The 14,004-nt window shown below is 44.0% G+C and overlaps 1 protein-coding gene across 1 annotated transcript in view; it reads left to right on the top strand.

Moving 5' to 3' along the window:
- The window catches only part of DOCK10 (dedicator of cytokinesis 10), a 370,777-nt gene that overhangs the window by 194,103 nt on the left and 162,670 nt on the right, over positions 1-14,004 (top strand). The window contains exons 15-17 of the mRNA XM_030216095.1: positions 988-1,110; positions 4,146-4,225; positions 10,224-10,411. Of these exons, the coding sequence (XP_030071955.1) occupies positions 988-1,110; positions 4,146-4,225; positions 10,224-10,411 (391 nt within the window). The remainder of the gene's footprint in view (positions 1-987; positions 1,111-4,145; positions 4,226-10,223; positions 10,412-14,004) is intronic.

Genomic DNA, 14,004 nt, shown 5'->3' with positions numbered 1-14,004 from the left:
CACCGCCATACTGGGAAAAGACCAAGGGTCCATCAAGCCCAGCATGCTGTCTCCGACAGCGGCCAATCCAGGCTTCAAGAACCCGGCAAACCACCCCAAAAAATAAAATAAATAATAATTTTTTTAATAATGTTCAATGGACTTTTCCCTCAGGAATCTGTCCAAACCCCCCCTTAAACTCCGTGAGGCCAGCTGCTGTCACTACATTCTCCGGCAATGAGTTCCAAAGTCCAATTACACGCTGAGTAAAGAAAAACTTTCTCCTATTTGTTTTAAATCTACTATATTCTGGCTTCATCTTGTGTCCCCTGGTTCTATTGTTGTTTGAAAGTGTAAACAAACACTACACATCTGTCCGCTCTACTCCGCTCATTATCTTGTAGACTTCTATCATATCACCCCTCAGCCGCCTTTTCTCCAAGCTGAAGAGCCCTAACCTTCTTAGCCTTTCATCATAGGGAAGTCGTTCCATCCCTTTTATCATTTTTGTCACCCTTCTCTGCACCTTCTCCAATTCCTTTATATCTTTTTTGAGATGTGGTGACCAGAATTGGACACAATATTCGGGGTGCGGTCGCGATACTACGGCATTATAACATTACAGGACATGCTTAGTGAGTTGTGCATGTAAATTTTAATTAGTGCCAATTAATGCTCATTAGTGTGTAAGTGCTGTTATCAACACTAATTAGTTTGTTATGCCAATGAATTTACACGCATTGTTATAGAAAATGCCTGGATTTTGGTGCAGATCTCTAGACGCGCTATAGAGACTCCGGGGGTAAATGCCAGCACAGGATATTAAATTATTATGGTCACTGCTGCTGCTGAAAATTTTTTTTTTTGTGATATTCCTGGGCATTGTAGGCATATCTTGAGACTTTCTTTGTTTTGTTTTATTTTGTTTTGACTATAGATAAGTGTACTGTATTAAACTGTCAACCACTAACCACAAGGAATATTTCATGTCTTTTTATTTTTCCCCAGACCAGTGTTTAAGGACAATCATGGAACTATTGATAGAGACTCTCGATTCTCTCCTTTATTCAGACAAGAAAGCAACAAGATCTCAACTGAAGATCTGCTTAAACTAGTGGCAGAATATAGAAGGTCTGTATGAGTAGTTGTGTTATTTGGTAAGATGTGAAGCCCCATTTTGCATAGGATGTCTAGGTAGAAATTAGGACATCCGTACTGGGACATTCACAGTCCTCTAAGTATTTAACAAAAGGCTCTGATGAAATGTATATTTGCCAGCAAGTGTATCGAGAGTATCAATTTTACAAGCCTACATCTCCTAAGCAGGAGCAGCGTCACATGGGCCTTTACATGTGTAATTGTCAATATCATAACATACACGTATATTTGCTGGCACTTATACATGTAATAACTGGATTTTACAAAACTGCCTATACAAGAGAAGCCAATCAAGAAGCTGATTGAGATAACTGAGGCGGTTAGACTTCACTGAGGTAAGCACAGTTGCCCCCTCAATCACTGTTGGAGACTCCAGTAGGTAACAGATATATGTGTAAACGAAGATGGGGGAAATATTTTAAAAAGATATGTACTGGAGGATGGGGCATCTTCAAGATGGCAGCATGATGCATGAGCTGCTCTGGCTCAGGACCATACACTTCTTTAACCAGCCTCTTTTGCATTGTTCGCCTTGTCAGCCACCAAACCGACAAAGTTAAATTTTGCAAACTCCTCAACTTAAGGTGTAAAACAAATCCAAGGAAACTCCTTTGCTGCTCAAAGCTTCAGATGCAGGAAGCAGCAACATTTAACTGAAAACAATTATGAGAAAATCCTGCAGGTGTAATCTATCTTATGGGAAAATACCATGGTTGTCTCTGAATTCAAAAATGATCTTACCACTATGCAGTCTCAACACTATAGCTGATCACACTCAGAAACTGGAAGCAACACCAGAAATGCAGGTCACAACCCCAGCAGCTCTCCAACAACAGATGACTACCATCTATAAACTGGAGCATGATTTTGAAGATCAACAATCGCGTGCACCATATCAACTTACAGATTTTAGGCTTGCCAGAAAGCTGAGGAGCCAGAGATCCCATCAAGTTTATTGAGGCACAGTTACCGCAAATCCTTGATCTCTATTTTGGCCATACCTGCAAGGTTGAATTGTCCCATCACACTCCTTCACAACATCATACAGCATCTACCTATCCATGTTCAGTTGTGGTAAAGGTTCTTTGCTATCCTCAAGCCATAATGATCTTGCCGCTCACAAAGCTCCAGTGGCGTATCATACTATCCCAATCATTCTGGATCTCGGTGTTTCTACTGTGTAGAGATACAAATGCCTACGCTGTCTATTAAAATGCTTTATTACCTATTGTGTTGACATTGAAAGTAGTATACTATGCCCTACTTATTTGAATATTTTACTGCTGTAATTGTCTATTGCTTATGTTTGATTTATTCTTAGTGTATACTGCCTTGAGTGAATTCCTTCGAAAAGGTGGTAAATAAACAGCCAGAATATTCATTTATTTATTTATTTAATAGGATTAAGTCCTAAATATTGGCACCTAACTGGCCAAGTGCTGAATCTGCATCTGGAACACCCCTAAAAGAGCCAGTTTTGAGTTAGGTGCTAACTGGTTATTTTCAGCAGCACTAACTGGTTAAGGGGCCCTTCTACAAAAGCACTTAAAGGCCTACATTCATCCAGTGTGCACCAAATCAGCTACCATGTGCCACGGGTGGTAATTCTGAATTTGGTGCATGCCGAAAACACACCATAGAAAATATTTTCTATTTTCTACCGTGCTGCGCTTACCCGGCAGTAAACAGCAGTGGACACACAGTTCATGCCGTCATCTCAGGTAGCGTGTGAGACCTTACCGCTAAGTCAATGAGTGGCAGTAAGATCTCAGGCCGAAAATGGACACGCGCTGGTTTTTATTTTGCCGTACGGTAAAAACTGGCCTTGCACGCATCCAAAAGATGTGCTTGCACTGCCACAGGCCACTTTTTGCCACAGCTTAGTAAAATGGCCCCTAAGTGCTGCTGAAAATTAGAGGATAGCCTTGAACAAGTGATTTAACCAGTCAACTTCTGTTTCTGGACGGTTAAATTGCTTTGAATATCAAACCAATGATATAAGGAAAAACTGATTTTAGTCCACAAGTTGTTATCCTTTTTTTTTAAATTTGAAATGAGATCTTTATTAAACATTAAAGAATTCCTGTACAGACAATACAAGGATTTCCAAGGCATCTTATAGCTAATTTACAGCATGTAACCTCATAGTATCTACATATCATTATAAATTCTCTTAAAACACAACCTAGCACCAACAGAAGTTCCAGGACCACTAAATGCTCAAGGAACGACCCCAACTTTTTCTTGGTTATTTTTTGAATTATAAAGCACAAACCCCTGCCCTCCCCCCTCTCCTCCCGAACCCCACCCCCAACCCCTCCCACTACTCCCCTATATAGCCCCCCCCAAAAAACCTTCCCCCCCTGATATGTGCAATGTCTCAGAAAGGGCTCCCATATGGCCTCCCATTTCCCCTCAGTGTGGCCTCTAACAGCACGAAGCCTCTCTATTTCACAAATGAACCAAAGTTTATTTAGCCACTTTGTCAAGGGTGGGACATCCCTAGATTTCCAATGGCCAGCAATCACTACTCTCGCCGCCACCATTGCCTACCTGACCAACAACAAGTTCTTATCCTTTTTATGCATATGGAGAAAGAAAGAGTCTATGGAGGACCATTCTGTACTATAGTTCTTTCCCAAAAAAAGGGATCCTAAAATAATCCCATTTGAACTTTTCTTTCATGAGGGCAGAATTGATCACAGGTTTCAGGAAGAAGGGAAAGCAGCAGCTTAAGGCTCTGCCAGCAGCCTTCCAAGCAAAATTAACACAATTATCTCTCCAAGTTACAGCACATGACTTTATCCCCATAAAATAAAGTGCTTGTGAGGTAAATGGGCTGATTACGCAAAGGCAAAGATATTATTAGGAATAAGTGCACATTTTCATTGAGTTCAAGAGCAGTGTGGATAATTTGTTGTGTTTTCTGTGGTGATAAGGATCCTTCCCTTTACTGTTCTTCATTCTTCTAACGTCACAATAAACCTCGTTCTTTTCAATGTTTATAGGGCAGAGAAGATTAGTAAAGTACAAACCATTCCTGGGAATCTGGATGTGGTGGTAGACTGTGTACCCTTGGAGCACTCAAGTAAGATAGTCTGTTGTTAATTACACGTCATTTCTTTAGAAAACCTGCACGCACTGTATTTTCTTCTGCATCAGCCTGTTTCTCTAAGGGGATAATTCTATAATAATGTGCCTATAGATAGACTCCCAGAGCCAGTGGCGTTCCTTGGTCAGCTGCCACCTGGGGCAGTCGCCACTGCGCACCCTCCCCCCTAGGGTGCAGCATCATCCGTCCCCCCTGGGTGCAGTATGACACCCCCCCCCCCCCCGGTGCATCACGTCCAAGCTCTCCCCCCCACGGATGCATTCTTCTTGCCTACTGAGGTGCAGGAAGCAGCCACGCGGCTATCGGCTCCGCCGGTTCTCTGTTCCCTCTGCTGTTACTTCCTGTTCCGGGGCAGAGGGAGCAGGGAACCGGCGAAGCTGACAGCCAAGCGGCTGCTCCCAACACCCTTCGTGCACCGCCCCGCCCTCAGTACGCCACTGCCCAGAGCGTGCCTGATTGGCGCATGTTCTGTAAAGGAAAGTTGGTACCTACTTTGCTGTGTAAAATACTAGCGTAACTGGGTATATACATGTGTATGCACTTAGGCACAAGCACTGGTATAAGATATGCACATAACTTTAGATCCAACCCATAGATATGTCCTCCTGTCAAATACATGCTATGTAAAACACTATGTCTGCGTATTTGTAGGCTAATGTTTAAGCATATTTGCAACATTTATATACATATGTAGACATATGTGTACAGTGGTGGAAATAAGTATTTGATCCCTTGCTGATTTTGTAAGTTTGCCCACTGACAAAGACATGAGCAGCCCATAATTGAAGGGTAGGTTATTGGTAACAGTGAGAGATAGCACATCACAAATTAAATCCGGAAAATCACATTGTGGAAAGTATATGAATTTATTTGCATTCTGCAGAGGGAAATAAGTATTTGATCCCCCACCAACCAGTAAGAGATCTGGCCCCTACAGACCAGGTAGATGCTCCAAATCAACTCGTTACCTGCATGACAGACAGCTGTTGGCAATGGTCACTTGTATGAAAGACACCTGTCCACAGACTCAGTGAATCAGTCAGACTCTAACCTCTACAAAATGGCCAAGAGCAAGGAGCTGTCTAAGGATGTCAGGGACAAGATCATACACCTGCACAAGGCTGGAATGGACTACAAAACCATCAGTAAGACGCTGGGCGAGAAGGAGACAACTGTTGGTGCCATAGTAAGAAAATGGAAGAAGTACAAAATGACTGTCAATCGACAAAGATCTGGGGCTCCACGCAAAATCTCACCTCGTGGGGTATCCTTGATCATGAGGAAGGTTAGAAATCAGCCTACAACTACAAGGGGGGAACTTGTCAATGATCTCAAGGCAGCTGGGACCACTGTCACCACGAAAACCATTGGTAACACATTACGACATAACGGATTGCAATCCTGCAGTGCCCGCAAGGTCCCCCTGCTCCGGAAGGCACATGTGACGGCCCGTCTGAAGTTTGCCAGTGAACACCTGGATGATGCCGAGAGTGATTGGGAGAAGGTGCTGTGGTCAGATGAGACAAAAATTGAGCTCTTTGGCATGAACTCAACTCGCCGTGTTTGGAGGAAGAGAAATGCTGCCTATGACCCAAAGAACACAGTCCCCACTGTCAAGCATGGAGGTGGAAATGTTATGTTTTGGGGGTGTTTCTCTGCTAAGGGCACAGGACTACTTCACCGCATCAATGGGAGAATGGATGGGGCCATGTACCGTACAATTCTGAGTGACAACCTCCTTCCCTCCGCCAGGGCCTTAAAAATGGGTCGTGGCTGGGTCTTCCAGCACGACAATGACCCAAAACATACAGCCAAGGCAACAAAGGAGTGGCTCAGGAAGAAGCACATTAGGGTCATGGAGTGGCCTAGCCAGTCACCAGACCTTAATCCCATTGAAAACTTATGGAGGGAGCTGAAGCTGCGAGTTGCCAAGTGACAGCCCAGAACTCTTAATGATTTAGAGATGATCTGCAAAGAGGAGTGGACCAAAATTCCTCCTGACATGTGTGCAAACCTCATCATCAACTACAGAAGACGTCTGACCGCTGTGCTTGCCAACAAGGGTTTTGCCACCAAGTATTAGGTCTTGTTTGCCAGAGGGATTAAATACTTATTTCCCTCTGCAGAATGCAAATAAATTCATATACTTTCCACAATGTGATTTTCCGGATTTAATTTGTGATGTGCTATCTCTCACTGTTACTAATAACCTACCCTTCAATTATGGGCTGCTCATGTCTTTGTCAGTGGGCAAACTTACAAAATCAGCAAGGGATCAAATACTTATTTCCACCACTGTACATATATGCTGGCATTCTAGTAATTTATACACTTATGTGGCACCTAAATGTAGACAAAACAAAAAAAAGGAGACAAAATACCCTACATAATACCGGTAGCGGAGTTATATAGAGTAAAGATAGATCATGATCTTCCAATACAGAGGGAAGAAGGCACTGGAGGTAAAATGTCAATAGTCCTTTAATAAAATCAAATGTAATAATAATGTCCATCAAAAGACATGGATAAGTAATAGGCAACGACGGTATCAGTCCAATTATTGTATAAAGACCACCAGAGAATGATGCAAATCTTGTGTGTGGACTCGATATGAATCCATGTTTCAGCACTAGTGCCTGCTTCAGGAGTCAGTGTCTCTGATGTATATGATATGAAGTGTAAATGCATGCAAAGCACCTCTGTGGTAACAGCAGAGAACTGATCTCCTCCTTGTAGTGTCAAGTTGGCTGACCCCAGTACTAGTTGCCTGGTTTCAGGTGGCCAGTACCTCACTTTTAATGAAGGTAAGAGTTATGTGACTTCTATTCTTTTCCCAGATGTTTCACGTGTCATTCAGATCTTGTACATGCATGGACCTTTTACCTCCAGCAGGGCCGCTGAAAGACCGAGCCGGGCCTGAGATAGAGCAACTGCGGGGCCCCATGCAGAATCGTCATCACCGCTGTCCCCCCCCCCCCCCCCCAAAAAAAAATCAGCATCGCCACCGCTGCCCATCCAAAGTACCTTGGCTGGCCCTGCCAGCTGAGCCTCCTTCCTCTGCCCAGCATTGCCTGCCCCTGCGGCTGCTTTCCTCAGGTCGCACATGCTCATTCTCAAAACTGAGCATGCACGGCCTGAGGGCCCAGCAGCTGCTAGGCAAGCAATGCAACGGGGGCCCGTCGCCGCAGTTTTCTCTCTCCTGCTCCTGTTGGGACACGATCACCCAGGTCCCATCAGACGCAGAAGAGAAACAGAGACCCCTGTGTCGGGCCCCCTTTGGAGGCCCGGGCCCAGGGAATTTTGCCCCCCTCTCAGCTGCTATGACCTCCAGTGCTTTCTTCCCTCTGTGTTGGAAGACCATGGTCTATACCTACTGTTTTTAACTCCATATCTAAATGCAGACACCCATGTTATAGAATTATCCTACGAGTGATATGATGCCACCACTTTGATGTAGCATGAACTTTTCCATAAATATTTATAGCATTTACCAAGAAATAATAAATTTTGTAGGAAAAAGGGATTTGCACAACTGACCCCTATACATTTTGTAAATAAAATGCAATTAGAGTTTCAATGTTCTTTGTACAATTTGCTTCTTTTCTCCTTAACCATATCAAATCTACATGCAATAAAAGTATCACAAAGTATATTACATATAAGGACTGGATTCAGTAAATGCGCAGAGTGCCCTTTATAAAATAGCACTTATGGGCCGATGATCAAATTCGCCATGCTGCTCTGAACAGCGCTGAACAATTAGCACCGCAACAGTACGGGGAATTAAAGCACATTCATGCATGCTATTAGTTTTGATCATGGGGGTATTTCTGTGGGAGAATTGAGCCTGGGCATGTGCCCAAGGCACAATCCTCCTACAATCCTATGGAAGTTGTTTGACAGGTCCGGGCTGTAAAAAAAAAAAAACCCAGACCTGTCAAATAGGAGGTCCCCCCCCCCCCCCCCCCCCCGCATGTAAGGAGTTGGAGGTCTGGTGCACCTCTAGCCCCCCCAAACCACATGAAACCAAAAACTGTCCCTGGTATCCCAGTGGGCAACTCTAGCCCCATCCTCCCTGGTGGCCTAGTGCCCCCCCCCCCCCCGTACATTTAGAAGGGAGGAGGGAGTCGCACTCCCGCCTCCTAGGGTGCTGCTTTCAAAATGGGAGGGAGATATGGTATTGAAGCCCCACCCAGTGAATCTCGGGATGCACTTGGCAGGGCATGGTGCCACCATTTTGAAGGAGCTGCCCCAGGGAGGCTGGGGCACTAGGTCACCAGGGCAAGTGGGGGTAGGGTTGCCCACTGGGCCACCTGGGACTTGTGTCAGAGGGATAAGGGAGCTAGAAGTCCACCGGACCTCCAGCCCCCCTCCCCCCCACCGTGTCCAGGGGTTGTGAGGGAGAAGGCCACTGGGCCACCAGAGAAAATTGTCTGAGGGGTTAGGGGGGCTGGAGATCCACCGGACCTCCAGTCCCTGTGTCCGTGGTGGGGGGGGACCTGGGGCCTGTAAGCATGCAAATGCATGCTGGACAGGGCTCCCATTCCTTCCCAGTGCTATGCAAACCCTAACACTAGCTCCAAGCTGGCATAGAGTTTGCCATGGTAGCAGCACCCTTGTGTAGCTCACTGCCTGCTGAGCATTGGGGAGGAATAGTTAATGCCCTGTTTAGCATGCATTTGCATGCTACTTGCAATCAGTGCCGGTGAGTGCGTTGTGTTAACAATTTCCCAAAATATGTTACCACCACGTGTGCAGTAAAATATACTGCAAATGTATTTTTAAAGTATCTAAGTGTATCTCAAAATGTTATGTGGAGGGGAATTTTCGAAAGGGATGTCCAAGTTGCGATTTGAACGTCCTTGCAAAATGGCAAAATCTAGGGGTGGGGAAACCTGTATTTTCGAAACAAGGTGGACATCCATCTTTCGTTTCGAAAATACCGTCAGGGACATCCAGATCCTTACATTTTGCCGTCCCTAGATTTGGACATCCCTAGACATGGACGTTTCTGATTTTCGGCGATTTTCGAAACCAAAGACGTCCATGTCAAAAACGACCAAATGCAAGCCATTTGGTCATGGGAGGAGCCAGCATTTGTAGTGCATTGGTCCCTGACATGCCAGGACACCAACTGGGCACTGCAGTAGACTTCATAAATTGCTCACAGGTACACAGCTTCCTTAACCTGGTGTGCTGAGCCTCCCAAAATCCACTACCCCCAACTGTACACCACCACCATAGCCCTTACGGGTGAAGGGGGCACCTAGATGTGGGTACAGTGGGTTTCTGGTGGGTTTTGGAGGGCTCGCTGTTTCCTCCACAAACATAACAGGTGGGGAGGATGGGGATGGGTCCGCCTGTCTGAAGTGCACTGCACCCACTAAACCTGCTCCAGGGACCTGCATACTGCTGTCACGGACCTGAGTATGACATCTGAGGCTGGCATAGAGGCTGGCACAACATATTTTAAAGATATTTTTTGAGGGTAGGAGGGGGTTAGTGACCACTGGGGGAATAACGGGAGGTCATCCCCGATTCTCTACGGTGGTCATCTGGTCATTTCAGGCACCTTTTTGTACCTTAGTCGTAATAAAAACAGGTCCGGGTGAAAACGTCCAAGTGTTTGTCAGCGACGTCTTTGTTTTTTTTGATTATGGGTCAAGGACGTCCAAGTGTTAGGTACGTCCAAGTCCCACCTTCGCTATGCCTCCGACATGCCCCCTTGAACTTTGGCCAACTTTGCAACAGAGTGCAGTTGGGGACGTCCTAAATCGGGTTTTGACTATTCCGATTTGGACGTCCCTGGGAGAAGAATGTCCATCTTCTGATTTATGTTGAAAGATGGACGCCCTTCTCTTTCGAAAATGAGCCCAATAGTGACCTATGTAATAAAGAGTAGTATGTACATTAACATTGTCTTCTGCATAGCATATTGAAGGACTGACATAGCATCATTTTCTTTCATTTAAAGACTGTGTCACCTCATCTTTCATACCAATCAAGCCATTTATTGAAACAGAGAAAGAGTCACCTACTGTGGAAGTGGAAGAATTTGTAGAAGCGTCCCCCAAATATTGTCATCCTTATACAGTGTACAAGAACCAAATGTATTTATATCCAAAACACCTCAAGTATGATAGCCAAAAATGTTTCCACAAGGTAAGCAATAATTTAAGGAAAATCATTTGAGGATATTATTTTTCACAGAAATAAAGCTTAGCTATCACACCCATAAAACATTTGCTGTGGCCCCAGCATTGTTCACCCCCAACTGTCCCCAGGCTCTCTCTGTCTCTCTTTCTGTCTCTCTCTCTATCTCTCTCTCTGTCTGTCTGTCTGTCTGTCTGTCTCCCTCCCCCAACTCCCCCTCCCTCCCCCAACTCCTGGAAATCGTGTACACATACACCTCTCTCGCTCTCTCGCTCTCCCTCACCCTCCTCTCCAACTCCTGGAACTCCTGCACTCTCTCTCTCTGTCCCAATTACCTCTCCCCCCTAACCCTTGGAACTCCTGTACACACCTACCTACCTACCTATCTACCTACCTACTTCTCTCTCTCTCTTCCCTTCTATGACTCCTGCACTCTCTCTCTCTCTCTCTCTCTCTCTCTCTCTCTCTCTCTCTCTCTCTCTCTGTCAACACCCCCAATGACTCCTGAAACTCCTGCACACACTCTCTCTCCCTCCTCCTTTTCTACCCCCCTCAGTACCCTCTGCCCCTTCTTTTCCCATATCTTCTCAGCCACCATAGCATGCCTCCTTCCCATGGTGCCATAGCTCTTCAGCTACAACCTGCACCTATGGCACACCTCCTCCCATAGCACCATTCAGCCTCAGATGACTCAAACCACTATGTGTCTGTCAGGGTATGCATGCTTGCTGCACATGTGCAGCCTATGCTTCAGCAACAGACACTATTTCCAGGCCTCCAAGTGCATTGTACATATAGATAGTTATAGTTTCCATAAATAAATCAAAAGATAGCAACAAATTGCTCAGTGAAAAAATACAGTGGGGTCAATATTCAAAGTGATTTAACCCATTAAATCACCTGAGTGGGGCTATCTGCTGATATTCATTGGTACTTCATCTGATAGTGTTGCTGAATTTCAGCACTAACCCCCGGATTCTATATATTGCGCTGAGATTTCTACATTGAAATCAAAGTGTATTCTATAACAATGTACATAACATAATTAGTTAACATAATTAGCATTGATAATTTGATTTTAACAAGCAATTAGCACTAATTGGCATTAATTAGAATTTATGCATACTAAGCATATTCTGTAACACGATGCACATAAATTCTAAGTCGCATAGTTGAAAAGTAGCCATGAACATGGAATGGATGGGTCATAGGCGCTTCTAAAATGTATGCGCATTGTTATGGAATTCATCTACGCTGTGCCTAATTTAGGTTTCAAGATTTACACCAGGTTTTAGTTGGTATAATTGACTGCTACTAAATTTAATCACATGGACCAACACTCGGAGTATTCAATAAAGTATGCCTAAATTAAAGCATACTTTACAGAATATGCATCAAATTCCATGTGGAAATCTCAATAGGATATATAGACTGTAGCCCTAATCGCCTAAGCTGAAACCGGCTATTCAGTGAGTGGTCCAGGGGAAGAGTCAGTACGTACTCAGGTAATTGCCAATGTTTATCCCTTAACTGGTTAAGTTAGCCAGGCAAATAAGATCGCATAAATTGCAGTCCTACCTCTGGCAATTTTAACTTAACTGGTTGAAGCTGAATATTGACCTGTTAAATGCTGGATGGCCGCATATACCCTAATATTCAATGCCTGTGCCCAGACATGGCCAGCATTGAATATCCAGGCATAAACTACTACTAATACTTATAATTTCTATAGCACTATTAGATGTACGCAGCGCTGTATACTGGACATGAAGAGACAGTCCCTGCTCGAAAGAGCTTATAATCTAACTAGGATGGAGATGGAAAAAAAATCACTGCCTGCTGTAGGCTGGATATTTACCCCAGTAATACTAAGCAGACATTTTATCAGACAATAACATGAGAAGGAAAAGAGAGAAGCATTAGAAGCCCTGAATTAGTAGTCAAGTGAAGGGGGTGGATCACCTTCAGGAGAACAGTCAAGGTAATATGCATGTATTGGGGATCCAAGATTGTCTAGAAAACATGAATCTAAATAAATAAATGTGGCTATGGTATATCCTAATACAAGTCTTTGAGCAGATCAGCAGTAGAATTGGGCTTTGGAGGACTCATATGGGGCAATATAACCAGCTATCTGCCAATTTTTAAAGTCAGACTGGCCAAATTTGGCAGCCATATTTGGCCATGTGAAACCCTGGAATATCTTTGGCTGGTCTGACTTTAACCAGCCAGTGCTGAATATTGGCTTGGTTGGTTAAAGTCTGACCAGCCAAAGTTAAACCGGATATTCAATGTCAATCGCCGGAAACGGCCCAGCAGTGAATACTGGCTCTCAGCGCTGACTGCGGGAGTAAGCTGGTCTAACTCCCATGGTCTGAAAATTGGTCTCACAGATCTTACAGTTCGGAAAGGTGACATCTCTAAATTACAAAAAAAAAAAAAGAGTTACTTAAACGAAGGGATAATTTTATAACAGAGCACGTAGGCTGTCAAGGTGCATAGATTTTCATTATAAAATAGGAACAACATAATTGACTATGGAGGCAATTCTATAACTTATCACCTCATTTTATGCGCACCAAGCGTTAACTGTAACAGCATATGGGCGCACTTAAGCCGTTATAGAATACTAGTGCAAGATGACATTGGCGCGCTTTATCTCAGGAACACTTATGTCATGTCAATGACTGGTGTAAATTGTCATGTCTAAGTGCGCCAAGTGACTCTTGAAACTGACATTCTATAACTTATGGGCCACAACTAAGGCCCACTCGTACTTCTTCCACATATTCACCCACCTTGGAGTTATCCTCTATAGCACTTAGGGCTGTTCAGCTTGGAAAAAGAGATGTCTGAGGGAAGATATGATTGAGGTCCACCAAATCCTGAGTGGTGTAGAATGAGTAAAAGTGAATCATTTTTTTGCTCTTTTGAAAAGTACAAAGACCAGGGGACATTCAATGAAGTTACATGGAAATACTTTTAAATAGGAAGAAGTATTTTTTTCACTCAAAGAATAGTTAAGCTTTGGAACTCATTGCCAGAGAATGTGGTAACAGCGGTTAGCATTTCTGGGTTTTAAAAAAGTGTGGACACGTTCCTGGAGGAAAAGTCCATAGTCTGCTATTGAAACAGACTTGGGGAAGCCACTGGGATTGGTAGCATGGAATCTTGCTACTATTTGAGATTCTGATTGGAATCTTGCTACTCTTTGGGGGTCTACATGGAATGTTGCTACTAATTGGGTTTCTGCCAGGTACTTGAGACCTGGATTAGCCACTGTTGGAAACAGGATACTGGGAAAGATGGACCATTGATCTGACCCAGTATGGCTATTCTTATGTTCTTGTGTACTTTATACAATAGTGCCTAATGTACTTACATGTGAAAGGTGCCTTTGATAGGCATAAGTGGTGTGTAACTCTAGGAGTGAGCTTACAGAATTGCCCTTATGTATCTTTAGGAAATTAGACCAGGGAAAGAAGGCAACACATTAACATCTGCTTTCAAGGCAGGTATAATTGTGAGTGTGTATGTGCCAATAAGACTATTCTCTGTCCTTGGGAATATGTATGTCACATAAAAAAAGGTGCTAGATTTCT

The sequence above is a fragment of the Microcaecilia unicolor genome, chromosome 10, assembly GCF_901765095.1.
Source record: "Microcaecilia unicolor chromosome 10, aMicUni1.1, whole genome shotgun sequence".
NCBI lineage: Eukaryota > Metazoa > Chordata > Amphibia > Gymnophiona > Siphonopidae > Microcaecilia > Microcaecilia unicolor.
The sequence above is the reverse complement of the archived record's forward strand: the minus strand, read 5'-3'. Positions and strand labels throughout refer to the sequence as shown.